At 33.4% G+C, this 18,390-nt stretch overlaps 1 protein-coding gene across 4 annotated transcripts; it reads left to right on the top strand.

The window, feature by feature from the left end:
* The first annotated feature begins 2,187 nt into the window (after positions 1–2,187).
* On the top strand, positions 2,188–12,486 carry ATSYTF (C2 domain-containing protein). 4 transcript variants are annotated; one of them, XR_001927242.2, is made up of 15 exons: positions 2,188–2,760; positions 3,648–3,722; positions 3,812–3,919; positions 5,342–5,374; positions 5,494–5,583; positions 6,265–6,390; positions 7,022–7,165; positions 7,553–7,969; positions 8,415–8,549; positions 9,182–9,403; positions 9,495–9,767; positions 10,213–10,347; positions 10,877–11,179; positions 11,703–11,996; positions 12,084–12,486. XR_001927242.2 is itself a non-coding variant. In XM_018118257.2 (14 exons), exons 1-14 carry the CDS (start codon positions 2,569–2,571, stop codon positions 11,916–11,918), a joined length of 2,469 nt encoding a protein of 822 aa, XP_017973746.2. In that variant the 5' UTR covers positions 2,188–2,568; the 3' UTR covers positions 11,919–12,486. The 4 variants fall into 4 exon arrangements, 3 of the variants coding, with proteins under 3 accessions (XP_017973746.2, XP_017973747.2, XP_017973748.2); XM_018118257.2 differs by having other exon boundaries at positions 11,703–12,486; XM_018118258.2 differs by having other exon boundaries at positions 2,189–2,760; positions 9,185–9,403; positions 11,703–12,486.
* Positions 12,487–18,390: the final 5,904 nt, after the last annotated feature.

Here is an 18,390-nt window from a genome sequence, read left to right as displayed (position 1 = left end):
ATTCTGATGTTGTAGTGGAAACTAAAAGAGTCAAAATAAGTTGAATTAATTTGTTAACGAAAAAGTAAACTTTTGATATTTTTATCTTTCTCAACACTTGACATAATTTAGAAAGCATAGATACATTTTTCAAAGCTAAAAATGTCAAGTTTGAATAGATCCAATTAATAGCTTAGATACATTTTATCATACTCAGTAAAATTATCAGTGTAATATTTATCTACAAAGTTGCAAATATTTTTAATATCAAACTAAGATGTAAAAAAAAAAAATCTTTTCGTTTCTATTTAGTAAAAAGAAAAGAAAAGAGAATAAGAGGTACTAGTTGTTAAGTTTTGAAGAGGTGGAGTTTGAAAATAATTTTATTATAATAAATTTTATTTAAATTCTAAATTTATTAAAATTAGTTATTAATTAATTGTTATGAGACATCTCACTAAATAAAAATTTATTAAATTTTAAAAAATAAAAATATTTAAAAAAATTTTAAATTTTTATACAAATGAAATTATAAAAATTTTAAAAAATAAAACTAAATTATAAAAATTTTAAAATTATCAAGGCCCGAGACCATTAGCCCCCTCCCCTCTGTTTGTGCCCATATGTTATTAAGTGAAGTTGACATGGAACATAAAAATATTTTTTGATTATATTATTATATTATATCCATATATAACGGGATATAAGAATATTTGATTTATAAAATTTTAATTAAATGTAATAAAAAATAAAAATTTATTTAAATTTTAAATAATTGAGAATTGGGGCATTTTAAAAAATAATCTTTAAAGATAAGATATTTTTAAAAATAGTCATTTTTATAATTTTAACTATTTTTAGTCAAGTTGGACAAAATTACTTTTAATGAAGTTACACGTTATTATGTTACACGCCATATATAAAAACCTGTACAAGCCATGGTTAGCGTGTTACACTCCATATATAAAAACCTATGACACGTCATGTACAAAAACCTGTAACGAATTATTGTTAGCTTGTTACACGTCATGTACAAAAACTTGTGACAAGTCATGGTTAAGTTGTTATACACCATGTTGAAAAAAAATACTATTGTTACACGTCATGTACAAAATCATGTTGCATGTCATGGTTAAAAAAGGTTGTTACACGCCATGTTGAAAAAAAAAAATATTGTTGTTACACGACATATTTAAAAATATTTTGTTCCACTTTAATATTTAAAATGTTATTGTTACTTACGAACTAAAACTTCAAATCCTCTCAACTTTTTTCTTTTTCTTTTTTTTTTTGATAATTTGGCATAGATTAAAGTGTTTATAACATGTGTTCATAAATCAAAATACAAATATTTTTTTATCTAAAACACCTACTTTGACTAAAAATAAAAAAAATTCTTTGAAAACCTAGATTTATAAATTTCAAAATTTTGAGTTATATTAGTATCTAAGTCTCGAATTGATTCAATTAAAAATTATTTCATACATTTGTGATTATTTATACCGTTTTAGTTTTATCTTAAATACTTTAAAATCGAATTTCCCAAACAACCACCCACCAAAGCATGTCAAAACCATTACTTGGTGTCTTAAAAGAGTAAAAAAGAGAAATCTGAAAACGTTGGAGAGAGAAATCGAAAGCATAGTAGACGAATGTCGAACAGAGAAATCGATAAAATTTGAGAGACTAGGATAGTGAGGAAGAAATCTGAAGCACAAATAGGAAAAAATATGAAAAAATTATGATTAATGATTTAATTTATTTAAAATAATTTAAAATATATTTTTATTAAGTCATAACTAAATATGATAAAAATAATTAAATTTAATTTGATGATTATTTTTAATATATTTTTATCAAATGCCCTGTCTCTTTTTTAAGATTATAGCAAACCGGTTTTGACAAAGGCAGGAGGACGACAGTGACCCCACACATTTTCTTTAGGGTCCACTACCTCTCTTGGTAGTTGATGATCCGATAAATCCCCTACCTTTTCTAATCACCTAGTTTTTTATCTTTTTAATCCCAAGTCAACGATAGCATTTCTGCTAATCTAACGGCTCATTTTGCATGACAATCATTTGGTAGGTCCCATCAAATGAATAGTAACCGTTGGTTTTAGATGTTAACAAAAAGAGATAATCCGCGTATTAAAAATTGTACGATTAAACCGGTCCCTAGCTATTCTTTTCTTGTTCTGAACGATATTAACTATAGTTTACAACATGTATGCCTTTTAGACTGACTTAGACTTTGCTCTCTCCTTCTGAACTGTTTTACAGGAAAATGGAAAGACATGGTGGGTGTCTTTGGATGGGTTTCTTTGGCTTCCTTTATTTGTATGGGGTTTAAACTTTCCTTATGATTATGAGTAAGACAACTGAATATTCTTGCTCATGATTCTTTGTCCTTTTGTTCCTTTAGAATTTTCATTCGTCTCATGGGGAATTTTCAAAGTTTGTTTCTTGTGGTGGGACAATGTTGAAAAGTATGGACTTTTTCTGGGTTTGAGACTAAGAGGAAAGTAAAACAGTTTTTCGTTGGGGGGAGAAGGATTGAAGATTGTTATTTTCTTTGGTGTTAACTGAAATGGGTGGAAGGAGAAAGAGAGCTTTGATGAATGTTGATGAAGTTGTGGACTTTTTCAACAATATCATAGTGGAGAAGCCTTATCTCTTTTTGTTGATCCCTTTTATTTTGATCTTCTGGGCTATAGAGAAATGGTTTTTCTCTCTGTCCAATTGGGTTCCTCTTGTTCTGGCCGTTTGGGCAACTATCCAGGCAAGTTCTTTTCTCATTGCTGTGTCTTTTTCTTTCTTTTTTTGTTGTTGATTAATTTATTTTTTATTTGAGTTTTTCCTTTTTGATGTGTTTTATGATTAGTGGATATGAAGCAGCTTTGATGTTATGGGAGATTGTTTAGGAAATGATTGTTGATATGATTTATTTTGCTGCTTTCTGTTTATTTATTTACTTTATCTTTTGATCACAAGCTTGTTCAGTTACTGATTTGAATCTCTGTTACTTTTGACAAAAACAACAGTTCATCTTTGTAATTTTTGTTTTTCCACCGTCATATGGCCTGCTGGGCTTTTCATTGGCAAATAATTTTTCTGTGTTCTAAAAATTGTATTGTGATTCTATCGCATGCTTATCCTTCTTTTAGTAGGGGATTGATCTAGCAAGGGATATGGTCCTCAGCCTCTTACTAGATTTACGGCAAATAGGTTTTTGGAGATTCAGCTAGCTAGGAAGAAGCATTGACCAGATTTAGAGTGACTATATGTTAGTCCAATTGCTGTTTGCCTTCTTCATCAGGAAGGTCCCAAACCTTTGCCTTTTCATTTCTTTTCTTGGAAGGAGTCCTAAGTTGTTAGCTTTTCACTTGTGAGTTACTCAAAAATCAAAACCTAAGCCCTTTAATTGTGATTGTTGCTCATTCCTGTTATGTTTTTTTTCTTTTCTTGACTTTGGATTTTAGTTTGATACCAGTAGCTAATTTTTTTCTTTAGAAAACTATTTTCTAATATCTGAAAAAATTTTAAATAAAGAATAACTTTATATGTAGGGATTCATTATTCCCCCTCCCCAATCTGCTCAGGTTGTTATGGCAATCGATATTTGAAATCTTATGATGGTGACATAAGATATTTCTCTTCCATCTGCAGTATGGTAATTATCAACTCCGAATGGTTGTTGAAGACTTGAATAAAAAGTGGAAGCGAGTCATACTAAATACCTCGGTACCTACTCTTTCCTTAGTTTTCTACTTCTTATAAAAAGTGAGTTTTTTCTGGTTAATCCTGTTTGATGACTTGGCATTTTTAAACAGCCAATAACACCATTGGAGCACTGTGAGTGGCTAAACAAGCTTTTAATGGAGATTTGGTCAAACTTCATGAATCCAAAGCTTTCGTTAAGGTTCCAGTCGATTGTTGAGGTGAGAATTCTGTAGTCCATTTTCATTGATTTTTAGTATACTATTCTGTATTGCGTATGTTTCTTCCTCTTTTGCTATTTTTTTGTCAATTTTGTATATATTGAGAAAAGGATGGTTAATTTGATTGATTCTTTCAAATGTTAATGATCATTGTCAGCATCCTTCTCTAGATTGCAAGGCTGGACCTTGTTAACTAGCCTACTTCCTAAAGTCCTTTGGAAAGAAGAAAAAGGGGTGGGGGGGAAGAGTCAGGGTGTGGAGAGGATACTGCTTGTTGTGTAACTAACCATTGGTTCCCCCCACCCACCCCCACCCACCCACACACACACACACACACACACACACACACACACACACACACACACACACACTAAAAAGAAGATAACAGCACTTATAGTAGAATGCGGTGAAAATTTAGAAACTTCTTCTGCATGCTAAACTCTGATTGAAGTTAGGTGAATTTGAGTTCAAATTGTAAATGAATTTAGTCTCACCACAGTTCCAGATTTAGGTATGTATATCTTATTGAAAACTTGCAGTATAATCGATCTTCTAGATCAACATTTTGGACATTTGGATTGCCTGCTCTGATGACACACCCACACCTTGCGCGTATATGTACTTGGCAATGCTTAAATTTGCATGCCAATCTCAGTTGTAAATGGTTCTATTGATAGATAAGTCGAATGTTCCTCTATTGTTCTTTCTACTTTCTATTCCCTTTCTCTCCCTTTTGGAAGGGGAACATGGCGATGGGCAGGACGAGAATTTTGTCCCATTCTATTCTAACGAGAGTCTGATACGTGTGCCTATGATAGAGCCACCATCTTAGTAGCCAATATATCTAATTTTTTTTCAACATAGGGTGGTTTTTTGCCTTTAAAAGAATATTAATTTTCTTGTGAGACAATGATGTATATATTGCCGCCATTGATTTTACTAAGACATTAATGCTGAAACAAATTGTGTCATTGTTATTACCATTTTTTTTTGTATTAATCATGTTGATTTAAACAAAGAAACATGCATGGAGTGTATTACACCAATTTACTGTAGTAGAGATGGATGTTATTTTAATAAAGTGAGGTCCCCTAATCCTAGTGCAATCATTGAAAAGCTACCATGATGTTTTTAAACTAGGCCAAACAAAGTGTCTAGTATATGATGTGGTGTATATTTAGAGTGCAACCAAAAACCGATTGGTAATAGCTATAACGGTCCAAGTTGAACATAAGGCCACAACAAACCTCAAACTGAAATCTAAAGGCAATTAATATATTTTATATTTGAAGAAATAGTCTGTTGTGATCCTATGAGGTAGCATTAGTCTTAATTATTTTCATCCTCCAAGGGAAACTTGCAAGAACGTTTTTTAACTTCTTATTATGTAATCAAATTACTAATTAAATTTTTTGCATGCAGAAACGCTTGAAACATCGCAAATCAAGACTCATTGTAAGTGATCTAGTTTTCATTCATTTTTCAAGAAAAAAAGTTCGAGCTAACAGTTTGTCTCTTTTGATTGATGCTAATGGTATAATAAATGTTCACCAAGGAAACTATTTTTCATGTAGGAAAAAGTGGAATTGCTGGAGTTTTCACTAGGTTCATCTCCACCTTGCTTGGGTCTTCATGGGACTCGCTGGTCAACTTCAGGTGATCAGGTTTGGGTTCTGGTTTAGCTATTACAAATTTAGTAATAACTTGTTATCCAAGTTCATTTTCTTTTCTTGTTCACACATTGAACAAATGAAGGGAGGTATCAGGTAGAGTTCGTCATCACTGCTTCCATCTCTGGCAAGTTAGCCATGTTTCTGGCATTTTAGTGCTTAATTTGCAATTGTTCTGAGGCGAATTAGGAATCAGTCAAAGATGTTTTTAGAGAAAACACTTTTCTGTTTGCTTCACCTGGTTTCGTGCTTGAATTAGATGTTGAATCAAATAATAGATAGCTGGATGAATTATCAGCTATCGCTGTGGTTTTTAAATTTTTTTTTTTTGTACCTTGTATTCTTTAAAATCTTTGTCCAGTGGGAAAGAAAGTGAGAGAAAACAAGCCTAATAAGAAAGGCAATAAAAAAGATGACACCATCAAATTAAAGTGAGTGGAGAGGGAACTCTAAACTGGAGAACCAAAGAAAAGAAACATGACAGCAGGATAAGGAAATGTTTCACTGTGTTATTTGGGAATCTATATGAACTCAGTTAGATACTGGATCTCGTTTAGTGCATAAGAGTATAGCTTTCTCATAATAGTTTGGTCTTTGTAATGGTTTATTTTCTGTCCCCTGAGAAGTGAAATATATCTGCGATCTTCACAAAGCATTTCTTGTTTCTTTTGACAGCGAGTTATGCGCTTGGGCTTTGACTGGGACACCACTGACATTAGCATTATGTTGCTTGCCAAGGTGGCCAAGCCATTCTTTGGAACTGCAAAAATTGTTATAAACAGCCTTCACATCAAGGGTGATGTACGTTGAACAGCTTCCTCTTTGTTTTTCTTCTTTTTTCCTTTCATAGGACAATGAAGCCCTATCTAACAACTTGATCAATTTGATGGATTGATTTGTTATTCTACTGTAAGGAGTCTTCTAATATGAAAGATTGACGAGTTCTTTTAGGAATGCTTCTGCTAGATAAATATGTTATTTCACTTTTAACTGATTTTCATCCTCTGGGTTTGTTTATGAGTCTAGTCTATGACATTTGATTGGACTTACTGTTTGATTTCTCTTTGTTCACTGTCTTCAGTCTTGACATGTTTGTAATCAAATCATTGCTATGTCTGTAGAGCTTTCTAATATGGATCTTAAGTAATGGCAACTAACTTTTGATGATAAAAGATGAGAAAACACACACATACGCACACAAAAAAGTAACAAGAGTGCAATTGAAAAAAAAAAAAATTCCATTATCTATATATAAAAAGAATATGTTCTTTCACTCATTTTCTTGGCTTCGTTTACTGTTGCTTCATGCTTCAAAAGGCTGTCATCCAATATACCAGCTTATTCTAAAGTTGAATAGAGTTTTAAATGGTATTGACTCTCTGCATGACTAAATTTCAATCTATTGATATTTTAACTTATTTACATTCTGCAGCTTCTCTTGATGCCAATTCTGGCTGGGAAAGCAATTTTGTACTCATTTATATCTACTCCTGAAGTAAGGATAACAGTTGCTTTTGGAAGTGGAGGAAGCCAATCACTACCTGCAACAGAGCTGCCTGGTGTTTCTTCTTGGTTGGTATGTTTTTTTCAATATTTTTCTCTTTCTTTGTTTTTGTTTTTTGTAAGAGAGGATTAACTTGAAAAGCTGCTATTTCTATAACTAAAAAAAAACATTGACGCTTCAAATCTAGATGTTCTGATTCTAAAAGAGGAAAACATTAGTTTTGTCTGATATGTTTTAGTGTAATCAGTTGGTTCTATATTACATATTTTCACCTCCTGCGCTACACAAGTAATGCTTTCATTTAGAATTGCTGGTCCTAACATTTTTCTCTGACTTATGCCCACAACTAGTCATAAATGCTTTCAATATATTGTTGCAAATCCAACAGGTCATTTTGATAATTTTTAGCTCTTAATTTCCAGTAGTGGGCTAATTTTATTTTCATTTTTCTTGATGCAGGTTAAACTTTTGACTGACACCTTATCTAAGACAATGGTTGAACCTCGCCGTCAATGTTTCTCTTTACCTACTGTAGATTTAAGGAAGAAGGCTGTTGGTGGTATTATATATGTGACAGTCATTTCAGCAAGTAAACTTTCTAGAAGTAGCTTGAGAGGAAGCCCAACAAGAAGGCAACCAAGTTTTGCTGTAGATGGTTTAGAAGATCACTTTGATGATAAAGATCTACAGACATTTGTTGAAGTTGAGTTAGGAGAGTTAACCAGAAGAACATATGTCAGGCCAGGCTCTAGTCCTCAATGGGATTCAACATTTAACATGGTTTTACATGATAATACAGGAACTGTTCGATTCCATCTCTATGAGCGTACTCCTGGCAGTGTGAAGTATGACTATCTAGCAAGTTGTGAGATTAAGGTATTGTCAACTTTGATACTAATTTATAAAAACTTCTAAAGCCAAAGGTTGATCTATGACTTTAGGTGGTTTTGTATGTGGTGCAAGTGAAATGCATGTAACATGTTTTGGACTTAGGGACAGCTCTGGGGAATTAAATTTACTCAATGTTAAAGATGTCAGACACTTGCTTTGTTTTGACAATGTTGCATAATTGCATTTTAATAGGAGGTCTAGATTGGATAAGTAAACTGTATTTATCTATTTTGCTTGTGTCTGATTTTCCTGTTTTCAAGCTTCCAACTTTTGAAAAATAACTAACAGATGAATGTGCCAGAGGAACATGCCATTGAGTATTGACTGTAACATATATTCATCCTACAACCTTCTAATTTTCAAGACATTTTTTATGATCATATTTTATGGCACTGGTAAGTTGATTTTTTTTTTCCTGTCCATTGAGCAGATGAAATATGTTTCAGATGATTCCACGATATTTTGGGCAATAGGCCCAGATTCTGGTGTAATAGCCAGGCATTCTGAAGTTTGTGGCAAGGAAGTTGAAATGGTTCTTCCATTTGAAGGGGTCAATGCAGGGAAGGTACAGTGCAATTTACTTTTTTACTTGTTATTTTTAATCAATAAGCATATTGCTGATACTGATATTGAATGGTAAAGGGATGGAATTCATAAGAAGAAATATGGTGATGATGGGTTATGTTTTTTTTAAAGATGTTTGCATATTGTAAGTTCATTGTGTAATGGGGATATCATGGGTGCAGGAAACCTTTGCTTGTTGCTTTGGAAACCTTGATGGTTGAGGACTCAAATTTTGCTACAATAGACATTTTTTTGAATAAATCAGCCATGAATCCCTATACTTCTGGCTGACCAACTAAGATTTGCTACTGATTGATCTAACAAGAATGACATAATTGTTGGATTTGAATTCTACTCCACCAAATCATTAGTAAATCTGTTGTTTTTATTTGTCATTATTAAGGTAGTAACAGTCGGACAATTTAGCATTCTGTCTCAGTAGGGATGTAGTTTGCTTTTCCGCACTAACAATGTGTCTTGCCAACAACTGGGTGTGTTTTTGGTTTTAATGTTGAATGAATACTATAAATAGTTCATGCATGAGGTATAACTATGAATTTCTTTAGTAGAGAATTAAAATAATGAGTTGCATGTGTGCTGACTAAAACTGTTCTCTTGTTTGTATACATTTAGCAGTTGGCAGTCAGGCTTGTGGTAAAAGAATGGCAATTTTCTGATGGTTCTCATAGCTTCAACAACTTCCGTGTTAGGTCACAACCAACGCTGAATGGGTCATCAAATTTCCTTTCAAGAACTGGAAGGAAAATTAATGTAACTGTTGTGGAAGGGAAGGATCTTGTTACAAAAGACAAATTTGGAAAGTGTAACCCCTATGTTAAATTGCAGTATGGAAAGGTAGCTTTTAATGTTCCAGTTGAGGTTACAAGTGTGATAGTGCACATGTAGTTATGATTATCCTTATCTTTGCTATGAACCTTCTTTTCAGGTTCTCCAGAAAACAAGGACAGCACACTCTTTTAATCCTATCTGGAATCAGAAGTTTGAGTTTGATGAAATAGGAGGTGGTGAATACCTGAAGATAAAATGCTACACTGAAGAGGTCTTTGGAGATGACAGCATTGGTAGTGCACGGATAAATCTCGAGGGACTGGTAGAAGGGTCAGTGAGGGATGTGTGGGTCCCTCTTGAGAAAGTGAATTCAGGAGAACTAAGGATCCAGATAGAAGCAGTTAGCATTGATGACTATGAAGGATCAAGGGTAACTTTTTATTAGTGTGAAGGGAAAGACCATTCCTGTAATTTTATTATTAAAGAAAAAAAATTAAAGTGTGCCCTTTCTACTTTACATGCTCTTTTATAAGTGCGCAAAAGTATACAAACTTACAGAAAGGAGTAAAGAAATGGGGTAGTATGAATAGCACTGGCCATAAGAACTTTACCGGGAAAAAGAATTAAATATAATATATGATGTTTGAGATATAGGCTTAATTGTCAAAAGAAACTACAAGCATATGTGTCATTGAACATGGTTATGTGCATAGTGTGAGCTGGGTCGCACTTTTGGACTTACCTGCTTGGCCTGTCTGATACTACAGTTGAAACAAGCAAATCTGACAATCTCTATGCTTACTAGTTGATGATCTTCCATCTCAAGTGTGACTGTGCTAATATGTGTTTCTCTTTTTTTTTTTCTTTTCTTCAAGGGTTCTGCATATCCAGGTAATGGCTGGATCGAACTTGTGCTTGTTGAAGCAAGAGACCTAATAGCTGCTGATCTAAGGGGGACAAGTGATCCATATGTGAGGGTGCATTATGGAAACTTGAAGAGACGAACAAAGGTTTTGAGACAACATATAACTTTTCTCTGTTATTCTCACTGTCTCTGTTTTTTTCTCTTTGGGGTGGGGGGGGGGGGGGGGGTTTGGTGTTTCTATATTAATAATAAGGTGGTTGTTGGCTAGAAGTTTTAGTGCCCTTCAGAATTTTGAAACAGTTGCTTCTTACTTTGGCTGTCTAAAAAAAAGGATTTGAATGATGCATTTTTTTTTATATTTTTCATTTTAGTTTTTCCTTTGTTTCTTTTGAATTGTGTTTTTTTTTTGTTGGTTACTGATAATTGCATGATCTTTCTCACCATTTCGCTTCTTCTCATCCTTCATTAAACAGGCTTGTATCTTTTGCTTCTTAAAATTCCTATGAAATGAATTGCAGTAACAATTGGCATGTATGGTGTTGGATATTTATATCTTGTCCATATTCTGCAAATGAATTACTTATATTATAGAATCTTGTCTGTTCACTTTCAAGTTTTTCTGTTGATCCTGTATGCTTCAATAGTTCTTAACTGTTCCATGGATTGCCTTTCAGGTTATGTACAGAACATTGAATCCTCAGTGGCATCAAACTTTGGAATTCCCTGATGATGGTAGTCCCTTGGAGTTGCATGTGAAAGACCACAATGCCTTGCTACCGACATCCAACATAGGTGATTGTGTTGTAGAATATCAGAGACTGCCTCCAAATGAGATGTCTGACAAGTGGATACCGCTTCAAGGGGTCAAAAGGGGAGAGATTCATGTTCAGGTTACGAGAAAAGTCCCAGAATTACTGAAGAGACCTAGTCTGGACCCTGAACCATCCTTAACAAAAGCACATCAAATATCAAGCCAGGTGAAAGCTGTTGTTGGTGTTGATTTATACATGGCCATATATATTATTCTATGCACAATCACGAAATTCCTTATCTAAATTAACTTTTTTTTCAAAGTTTACATGACTTCTAAAATATGGTAGAAGTATTGGACATTGTCACACTGCAAATTTTTTTTGTAAAATGAATTATGATCTGGCAAGTTCAACATCAAGTCATGATATATTGCGGTCAACACAGTATGTAAAGGCTGTTTTTCAACAGGTTTTACTTAGCAGTCTGGACTTGGAAATATTGCCACTACAAACCAATTTTCGTATGGGCAAATTGGATTTTTATTGTAGCATTCACCTGGTTAACTTTTTTCTATATGACTTGTTAATATATAAGGTAAGAATGAAAAAGCAAAGATTTAATTTATTCGTTACTAGGATTTTTTTTTTCTTTTGTAGTTTATCATTTATCACTCATGAACTATGCTTGTGAATAAATCAAACAATTTCAAACTCTGACATATATTTTATTTTAAATGAGTTTGTACAGATGAAACAAATGATGATCAAGCTTCAGTCTTCAATTGAGGATAGCAACCTTGAAGGAGTCTCAAATCCATTGAGTGAACTTGAAGCTCTTCAAGATTTGCAAGAAGAATACATGGTACAGCTTGAGACTGAGCAAATGCTTCTACTCAACAAGATAAAGGAGCTTGGTCAGGAAATTTTGAACTCATCACCTTCTAGAAGATCTTCTGGAAGTTGAGGCAAATCTTTACTACAAATAAAGATCATTTACTCTCAATATAGTTTTCCTTACCCAGAAATCCTTATAGATAAGATGGTGAATATCATGCTCAAACTAATAATCTTCACAGAACACTCCAACTCCCTCCTGTGTAATATGGTTGCATAATTCCTTATTTGGCAGCCAATCCTGAATAGGCATCACCTCCTCATAGTGCCATTCCCCCTTTTTTGAATTTCAACTTGACAACTTCTGGTCGCCAAGCATCTGCAAATGTGGATCTACCTTTCCATTTAGCCTTGCCACGTGATGGACGGTTAACCAATTCGTTAGAAGATGTCATGGTTGGTTATTTTTTGCCTCTACGATGCACATGAAGAAAGAAGAATCTCAAAAGCAAGAACATTGGATCTCGATCTTTGTGTTTAGATGTTATACTCTTCTTGCTACACTTAGTTTAACATTCCTGTCGTGTATATGTACTTGCAAGGTTTGAATGAATAATTGTCTTAACATTAAATCAGCCATGAAGAACTCTTTAGTTTCCTCCATAAACAATGATATATGGATGCTCCGTTATCCTCAAGCAATGCACCATTGGGACTGAAGCATATATCACGTATAATTGTTTCAGGAATGCATGTAATGATATTTACAATTTTGGCAGTCTAACAAGCATCAATACCAGAAATATTGGAGTCACCAAAGTTCTTGGATACGGCAGATCGATGTAGTCCTGGTGTCATGTACAGCTGAACTCTGTTGGTAAACTGTGTGGTTTTGCAGCCATGCCAATGGCATGGTATCAGTGTTTCTGGTTCAAGGTAACACAAATATATTTTCTAAGGGAATAAGGATTCCTATTCAGGGATTGCATAATGATTCTTCAAGTGGTTCAAATGCTAATAGTAGCAGGGATAACTAAATCATGAATTTGATTAATTTAGGCTCCAATTAATTGTTTTACCACTTATATTGGATTTGTTATTCACCATTATCACAATTTGTAACTAGAAATTGCATCATTAGCCAAAGTATGGCTTACTTTTAGTGCATATCAACCTTCAAATGCCAATTAGGTGTAAAAAGCCATGCTATCATCTTATGCCACTGAGGTATAAAGCCTTGTTATCATACTAGTAGGGACAAACTGACTACTAATAATGATATTAGGTTGTAATTTCATGCAAAAATAAATAAAAACTTACCCTAAATTTCATTATTGAATCACATAATATTCACATTCTTCTACAACATTTTAAAACTTGCAAATTATTGTATTTAAATCAAGTTTTATTCCTTTATTGTTATTGTATACTTAATTCACTAATCAATTAATATTTTATTAGAAGGTATCTTATTCATTGGTATACACTGTAGGCTATATAGAATCTTCATGCTAAAACCTACTGAGTTTACCTGTTGCATGCCAATTGAAAACAACAAAATAGGAGGCCATATCAATTGAAAACATAGAAATTCTTTACGAATTGTCATGGAATAACAACCAAGTCTACAGCTAACTAAAATCAAACTGGCCATCTAAATTTTCAAGTCACTACAGTTCATGCGGAAGGTATACTTTCTGGTGTCAACCAGACTGGTCTGTGACCCTGACAATACTAGATTCTTGAGAACAAAAGACAGCCCTAAGCTTAACGAATGAGATGACAAAATTCGAAATCTTTCTTAGAGAAAGCTAATTAAAGTAAAGAGTAATAGATGTTCCACTCTTGAAGGAGGCTTATATATAAAGAGAGTCTGTCCTAATTCTAGGACTTATGAACCTTCAAGGGCAAGAAAATGGAAGTAAATTACAATATTTGTACTAAACTTACATTTTATTCCCATATTAGTCATTAAATAGTTTCAGATTTGGCGAAAATTTTTTTTGATTTCTTGAAAATAATTAAATATTTTAACAAATCAATGCAGAATTTAATTGTGCATGTGTCATTAAGGTTTTTTTTTTTTATATATAAAAAAAGCATAGAGAAATTTATTAATAAAAATGAAGGAGTACAAACCACTCTAATTGCAACAACAAAAAGATGACCTCCAAGCTCAAACACAAGTATCAGAAACTGCCTGCACCACAACCACGAATAGAAGAACAATGTACAGACTCCAAGAACAGGCGCATGGAAGCTTGGAACTACCCAAGCAACAGCAATAATATAAGCTTTAAACAGCCCTACGTAACTTAGACATTGCCGCATTACTATAGAGAAATTTGACTTGAACAATGACAGAACTGGAGGAATGGACAAGACCAGAAGAGCCTGAAACACACAACCAAACATAAAAGTCAGACTCCAAGAACACCCAGCAACAATAATAGCAACAAAATCAGCAGCAAAAACACCCTCGGAACACAAGAAACATTCATCAAGCACCTTGAAATCAAAGGCAAAAGCACAACACCAAAACAAAGTCCGGAAGGTAGAATCCATCTCAACATAGTATATATGGAAACAGGCACCATCAATTCTGAAAATCAGAAACCAAACCTCCATAATGGCGCTCTTTCTTCCAATCAAGATATGACCATTCTCTCTATATTATTTTGCTATCTTTCCTGTAGAGTGTTCTCTTGAAATTTTATAATATACACATGCATTTATCAATAAATTTCTTTATCGACCATTGTTTAACCTTTTGGTTACTTTGTGTTCCCAGGGTGGCATGGAACCTTCGCAAAGAGACAGAGCATGCAGCAGCAACACCTTGTCATGACGCCCTTAATAAACCAAACGGTGTTTGCTCGATAATCTGCAAATGGTTCAATAATTTGTCGCTTTGTGCTGTTACTTTTCTTTTAAGTCTGTTGAAAAATTGAATAATTGTGCCTTATAGAAACAAACAGTTGTGTCTGTTGAAAACATACAGGTGTGTATGTTGGGAGAAGACATTTTTGCTTATAAATAAATGAAATTTTTTGTCTTTTGAACATGAATGAAAAGAAAAAAAAATTTTATAATTATTCTCTCCATTTTTTTTTCAAATTTTTCTTCCATTGCTGCAAAAGAAAATAAGAATTCTATAGAAGTTTGATTAATTTTTGTTTTTCAAGTACATTAAAAACATAAATCCTACTTTTTTTTTTTGTTGCAACCCTTCTTAAAGTGAATTTATTCCTTTTACTTGTTTTAAATTTGCAACACCCTTCTTCTTTATCTCCCACCTCTGTCAATAATTTGTCAAAACTCTTTCTTCATAAGGATAAAACGAAAACATTGAAAACCATAATGATGAATAGTTCAGACTTGTTTGACAATGCCACTAATACTGAGAAAGAGGTCGCCAATATCTTGCTAGAACTGCCTAGGTTATTTATAGAACCTATTGTTCCAAAAAGGAGATTTAGAGTAAGAAGATCAGTCCTTAAAGAAAGCCCTTCTCTTCCTATAGAAGATCATAGTGTTGCTTCACAGTTGGAAACTCCTACATGTAATGGTGAGAATGAGAATGAGAATTCAAACCGTGATACTGACGATCAACGCATCCCTTATATTGAAGAGAATTCTTCCGAAATCAAAGTTCAATCTGCAAGCCTTGAACCAACCACTTCCCAACACAAGGTTATAAAAATAAAATTTAACCCTCCTTCTGAAATTCATTATTCTCAGAAACAAATACAAATTGAAGATAAACCTCCCAAACTTAAAGCAGATATTCATCCTCAAGGTCTTATGATCATAAACAAGACTTGCAACGAAAGGGTAAGTCTATTTCTTCATTAATTTTTCACTAGTATATAGTCATGTCTATAAATGAAAGGATTTGGTTGTTGGCTGTGTTCATCAAGCTCTATAAAATGATTTTTCCTTTTCTTTTCCTTGTTCTCAGGCCAAAGATGAAATTGAAGAAGGATTGGGTAAATCAGTTGTGCCCAAAGGTCATTTACTTCGGGTAGGTTTCAAATTTCCTCTAAATATCCTCTATTTGTTCACAGCTTTTGTTTTTTTTTTGGGTTTTTAACCTTCAAATTACATCATTAATTTGTACAAAAAAAAAAATGATTAAGGGGTCCGGAAAAATCAAAGCAGAGACAAGCACAGTGCCAGAGGCTAGTAAAGTCTTCGTACCTAGTAAAAAGCGTGACAAGAGAAAGGTAATTTTCTGCTTCATTACTGCTCTCCTCTCTCTTACAAGATTAAAGATTGAGTACAAACAATCTTGTAAGTTTGATAGTAAATCTAGAGATGCCCCTTGTTGTAATCCATAAATATCTTCCAAAGTATCTCAAGAATTAAAGCAAGAAATCGAAGAGAAATGGAATTTATGAGACGAGAAAGTAATCTAAAACACTCTAAAAATATTTTTTACGATTATTTTAAAATAAGTATTTTTTAATTGTAATTAAAAAAAAAGATTTGAATTTTACAGTCGATAGAAGAATTGAAAAAAGAATTGGCATTATTGGAACAACGAAAACGTGGTCTTTTAAAAGTTTTGGAGGTATGTAAATCTTAATTTACATTTTGATTTTCATGGAATATTTAATTTATTCCTTTTCTATATTCAAAACCAACGTGTAATAACTGTTTGTAATTTCTTTGCACAACTGTTTAATCAGTCGAAAGAGAATGTAAAGGAGCACTTGGAAAAGAGAAAAGCTCTCAAGTTGCAGCAGAAGGCCGTTAAACTACAGGAAGCAAAACCATGAATAGTAAAATTACGAGACAACTTAATAATATTTTTTTTGTTTTTTGGATTATGAGGAAGACAAGATTTGGAATCGAAAACCCTAAATGATCGTATAACTGTACTGTGAAATTAGAATTTTTATTTTTATTTTTAGATATTCCAAATTCTATGTATGTAATTATATCTTCGTTCCTAGTAAAAGAGTGCCAAGAGAAAGGTAATTTCCTGCTTCACTACTGTTCTCGTCTCTCTTAATTTCCAAGTGCATAATTTCATTATTGAGCTTATGTGTTAAAATTTATATGTATAAATTCATAGCAATTATCTCAAGTTTAAAAATTAAGTTTGTCATTCATTACATTAGTCCCAAGAGGAATTAATCCAAGGTTGATTAATGAACTTTGCCCTATTATGGTTTGGAAGTATTTGCAAGATTGTATTGAATCTACTTGTAAATAGATTTAGAATGGTGATTGGGGACGTAATTGGTGACCATCAATTTGCATTCATTAGGGAAAGACAGATTACTGATTGTGCATTGATAGCTAATAAAAGATAGTTGACCCCTCTGCAGTACTTCTGAGTTCTGAGATTAATTGGAACTGTTCTACAATGTGACGCGACATCATTAGCCCCTTTCCGTACTAACAATTGGTGTTATTATCAGTAATGGGCAAAGTGTGTTTTTTTGATATGATGTGTGGCTTGAGGAGCTTATATTAAGAGAGTTTTCTTAGGATGTATGCTTTAATGGTCAACAAAAAGGAGGTGTGTGAGTATGGGAAAAGGGTAGAAAATGAGTGGGTTTGGAATATTGAATTTCGTAATAGTCTTTGGTGGGAAATGAGTCAGAGAAATCATTTTTTTTTTTGTTTATTTAGAGATTGTCCTTTGGATGAGTGTGTAAAAGATAAGTTGATAAGTTGGCATGGAAGCGAGAAACTAATTGAAAATTTTTATGGGTATGTGTGTCATTTGTAATGTGGAGTTAGCGACTGTTGAACATCTATTTTTTACATGTAGGGTAGGGAGACTTGGAAATTATGGAGATGATGGATCAGCTTATGGGGTTATAAATGGTCCTATCCGAGGGATGCTAGGAGTTTTCTTCTTGCTTGGAAAGGGATTGTCATTAAAAAGGGAGCAGAGATGGGTTTTTGAGCAAGTTTTTTTATATAGTTAAGGTTCATGTTGCTTACTGGGCTCGAGCCAGATGGCCTGGGATAGCCGATTCTACTCTTGACATTATGATTTATTCAAATTTAGCAAAAATCTCTAGTAAGTGTCCTAAAGTTTTGGGGCTGCTAGGAAGAATTCGAGGGAGGCGGGTATATGAGGACTTTGCAGAACTTAGTGCAGTAGTTATAGTTTTCTCTTTGTTAATTGTGAATGACTCTGCTAATGTAATCAAGTGGATTAGTGAACCGATTAGTGTCCATTAAAAATATAGAAAAAGGATGCTTAAAACATTATTTGATAAGATTGGAGTTTAATTATTCAAACTATGCTGTTTTGAGGTCTGCTATAGCTGCGTTTATTGCTGTGCTAAATTTAATACCCAGCTATTTCTTTTTTCTGCTACCTGACGAAGGCATGAGTCTATGCTGTTCGGAGTCATCCTTCCCTGGGGTAACTGTTTTCTTTGGCTACTCCAGAATACAATGCATTAAGTAAATTGGTAGGTGGCCTTGGTTATTAGTTGTGTTAGCATCCAGTATGAAGGAGGATAGTTTTGAGGTTGTAATATGGCTTTTATTGGGTGCTGTGAGGTTGTGTTCTTGATTTAATGTATTGTGATAAGATGTGGAACCACAGGCTTCGATTCTGTAATGGGGATATT

This window comes from Theobroma cacao, chromosome 3 (assembly GCF_053813885.1).
Source record: "Theobroma cacao isolate CCN51 chromosome 3, ASM5381388v1, whole genome shotgun sequence".
Lineage (NCBI taxonomy): Eukaryota > Viridiplantae > Streptophyta > Magnoliopsida > Malvales > Malvaceae > Theobroma > Theobroma cacao.
Note: the sequence above shows the minus strand (reverse complement) of the source record. Positions and strands in the feature narration are given on the sequence as shown.

Bases quoted from the DNA above. Each gene is read 5' to 3' on its own strand.
- ATSYTF (XM_018118257.2), top strand. From the start codon at position 2,569: ATGGGTGGAAGGAGAAAGAGAGCTTTGATGAATGTTGATGAAGTTGTG. The intron at 10,348-10,876 runs GTTTTGAGACAA...ATTGCCTTTCAG, and splicing joins ACTTGAAGAGACGAACAAAG to GTTATGTACAGAACATTGAA. The intron at 11,180-11,702 runs GTGAAAGCTGTT...GAGTTTGTACAG, and splicing joins CACATCAAATATCAAGCCAG to ATGAAACAAATGATGATCAA.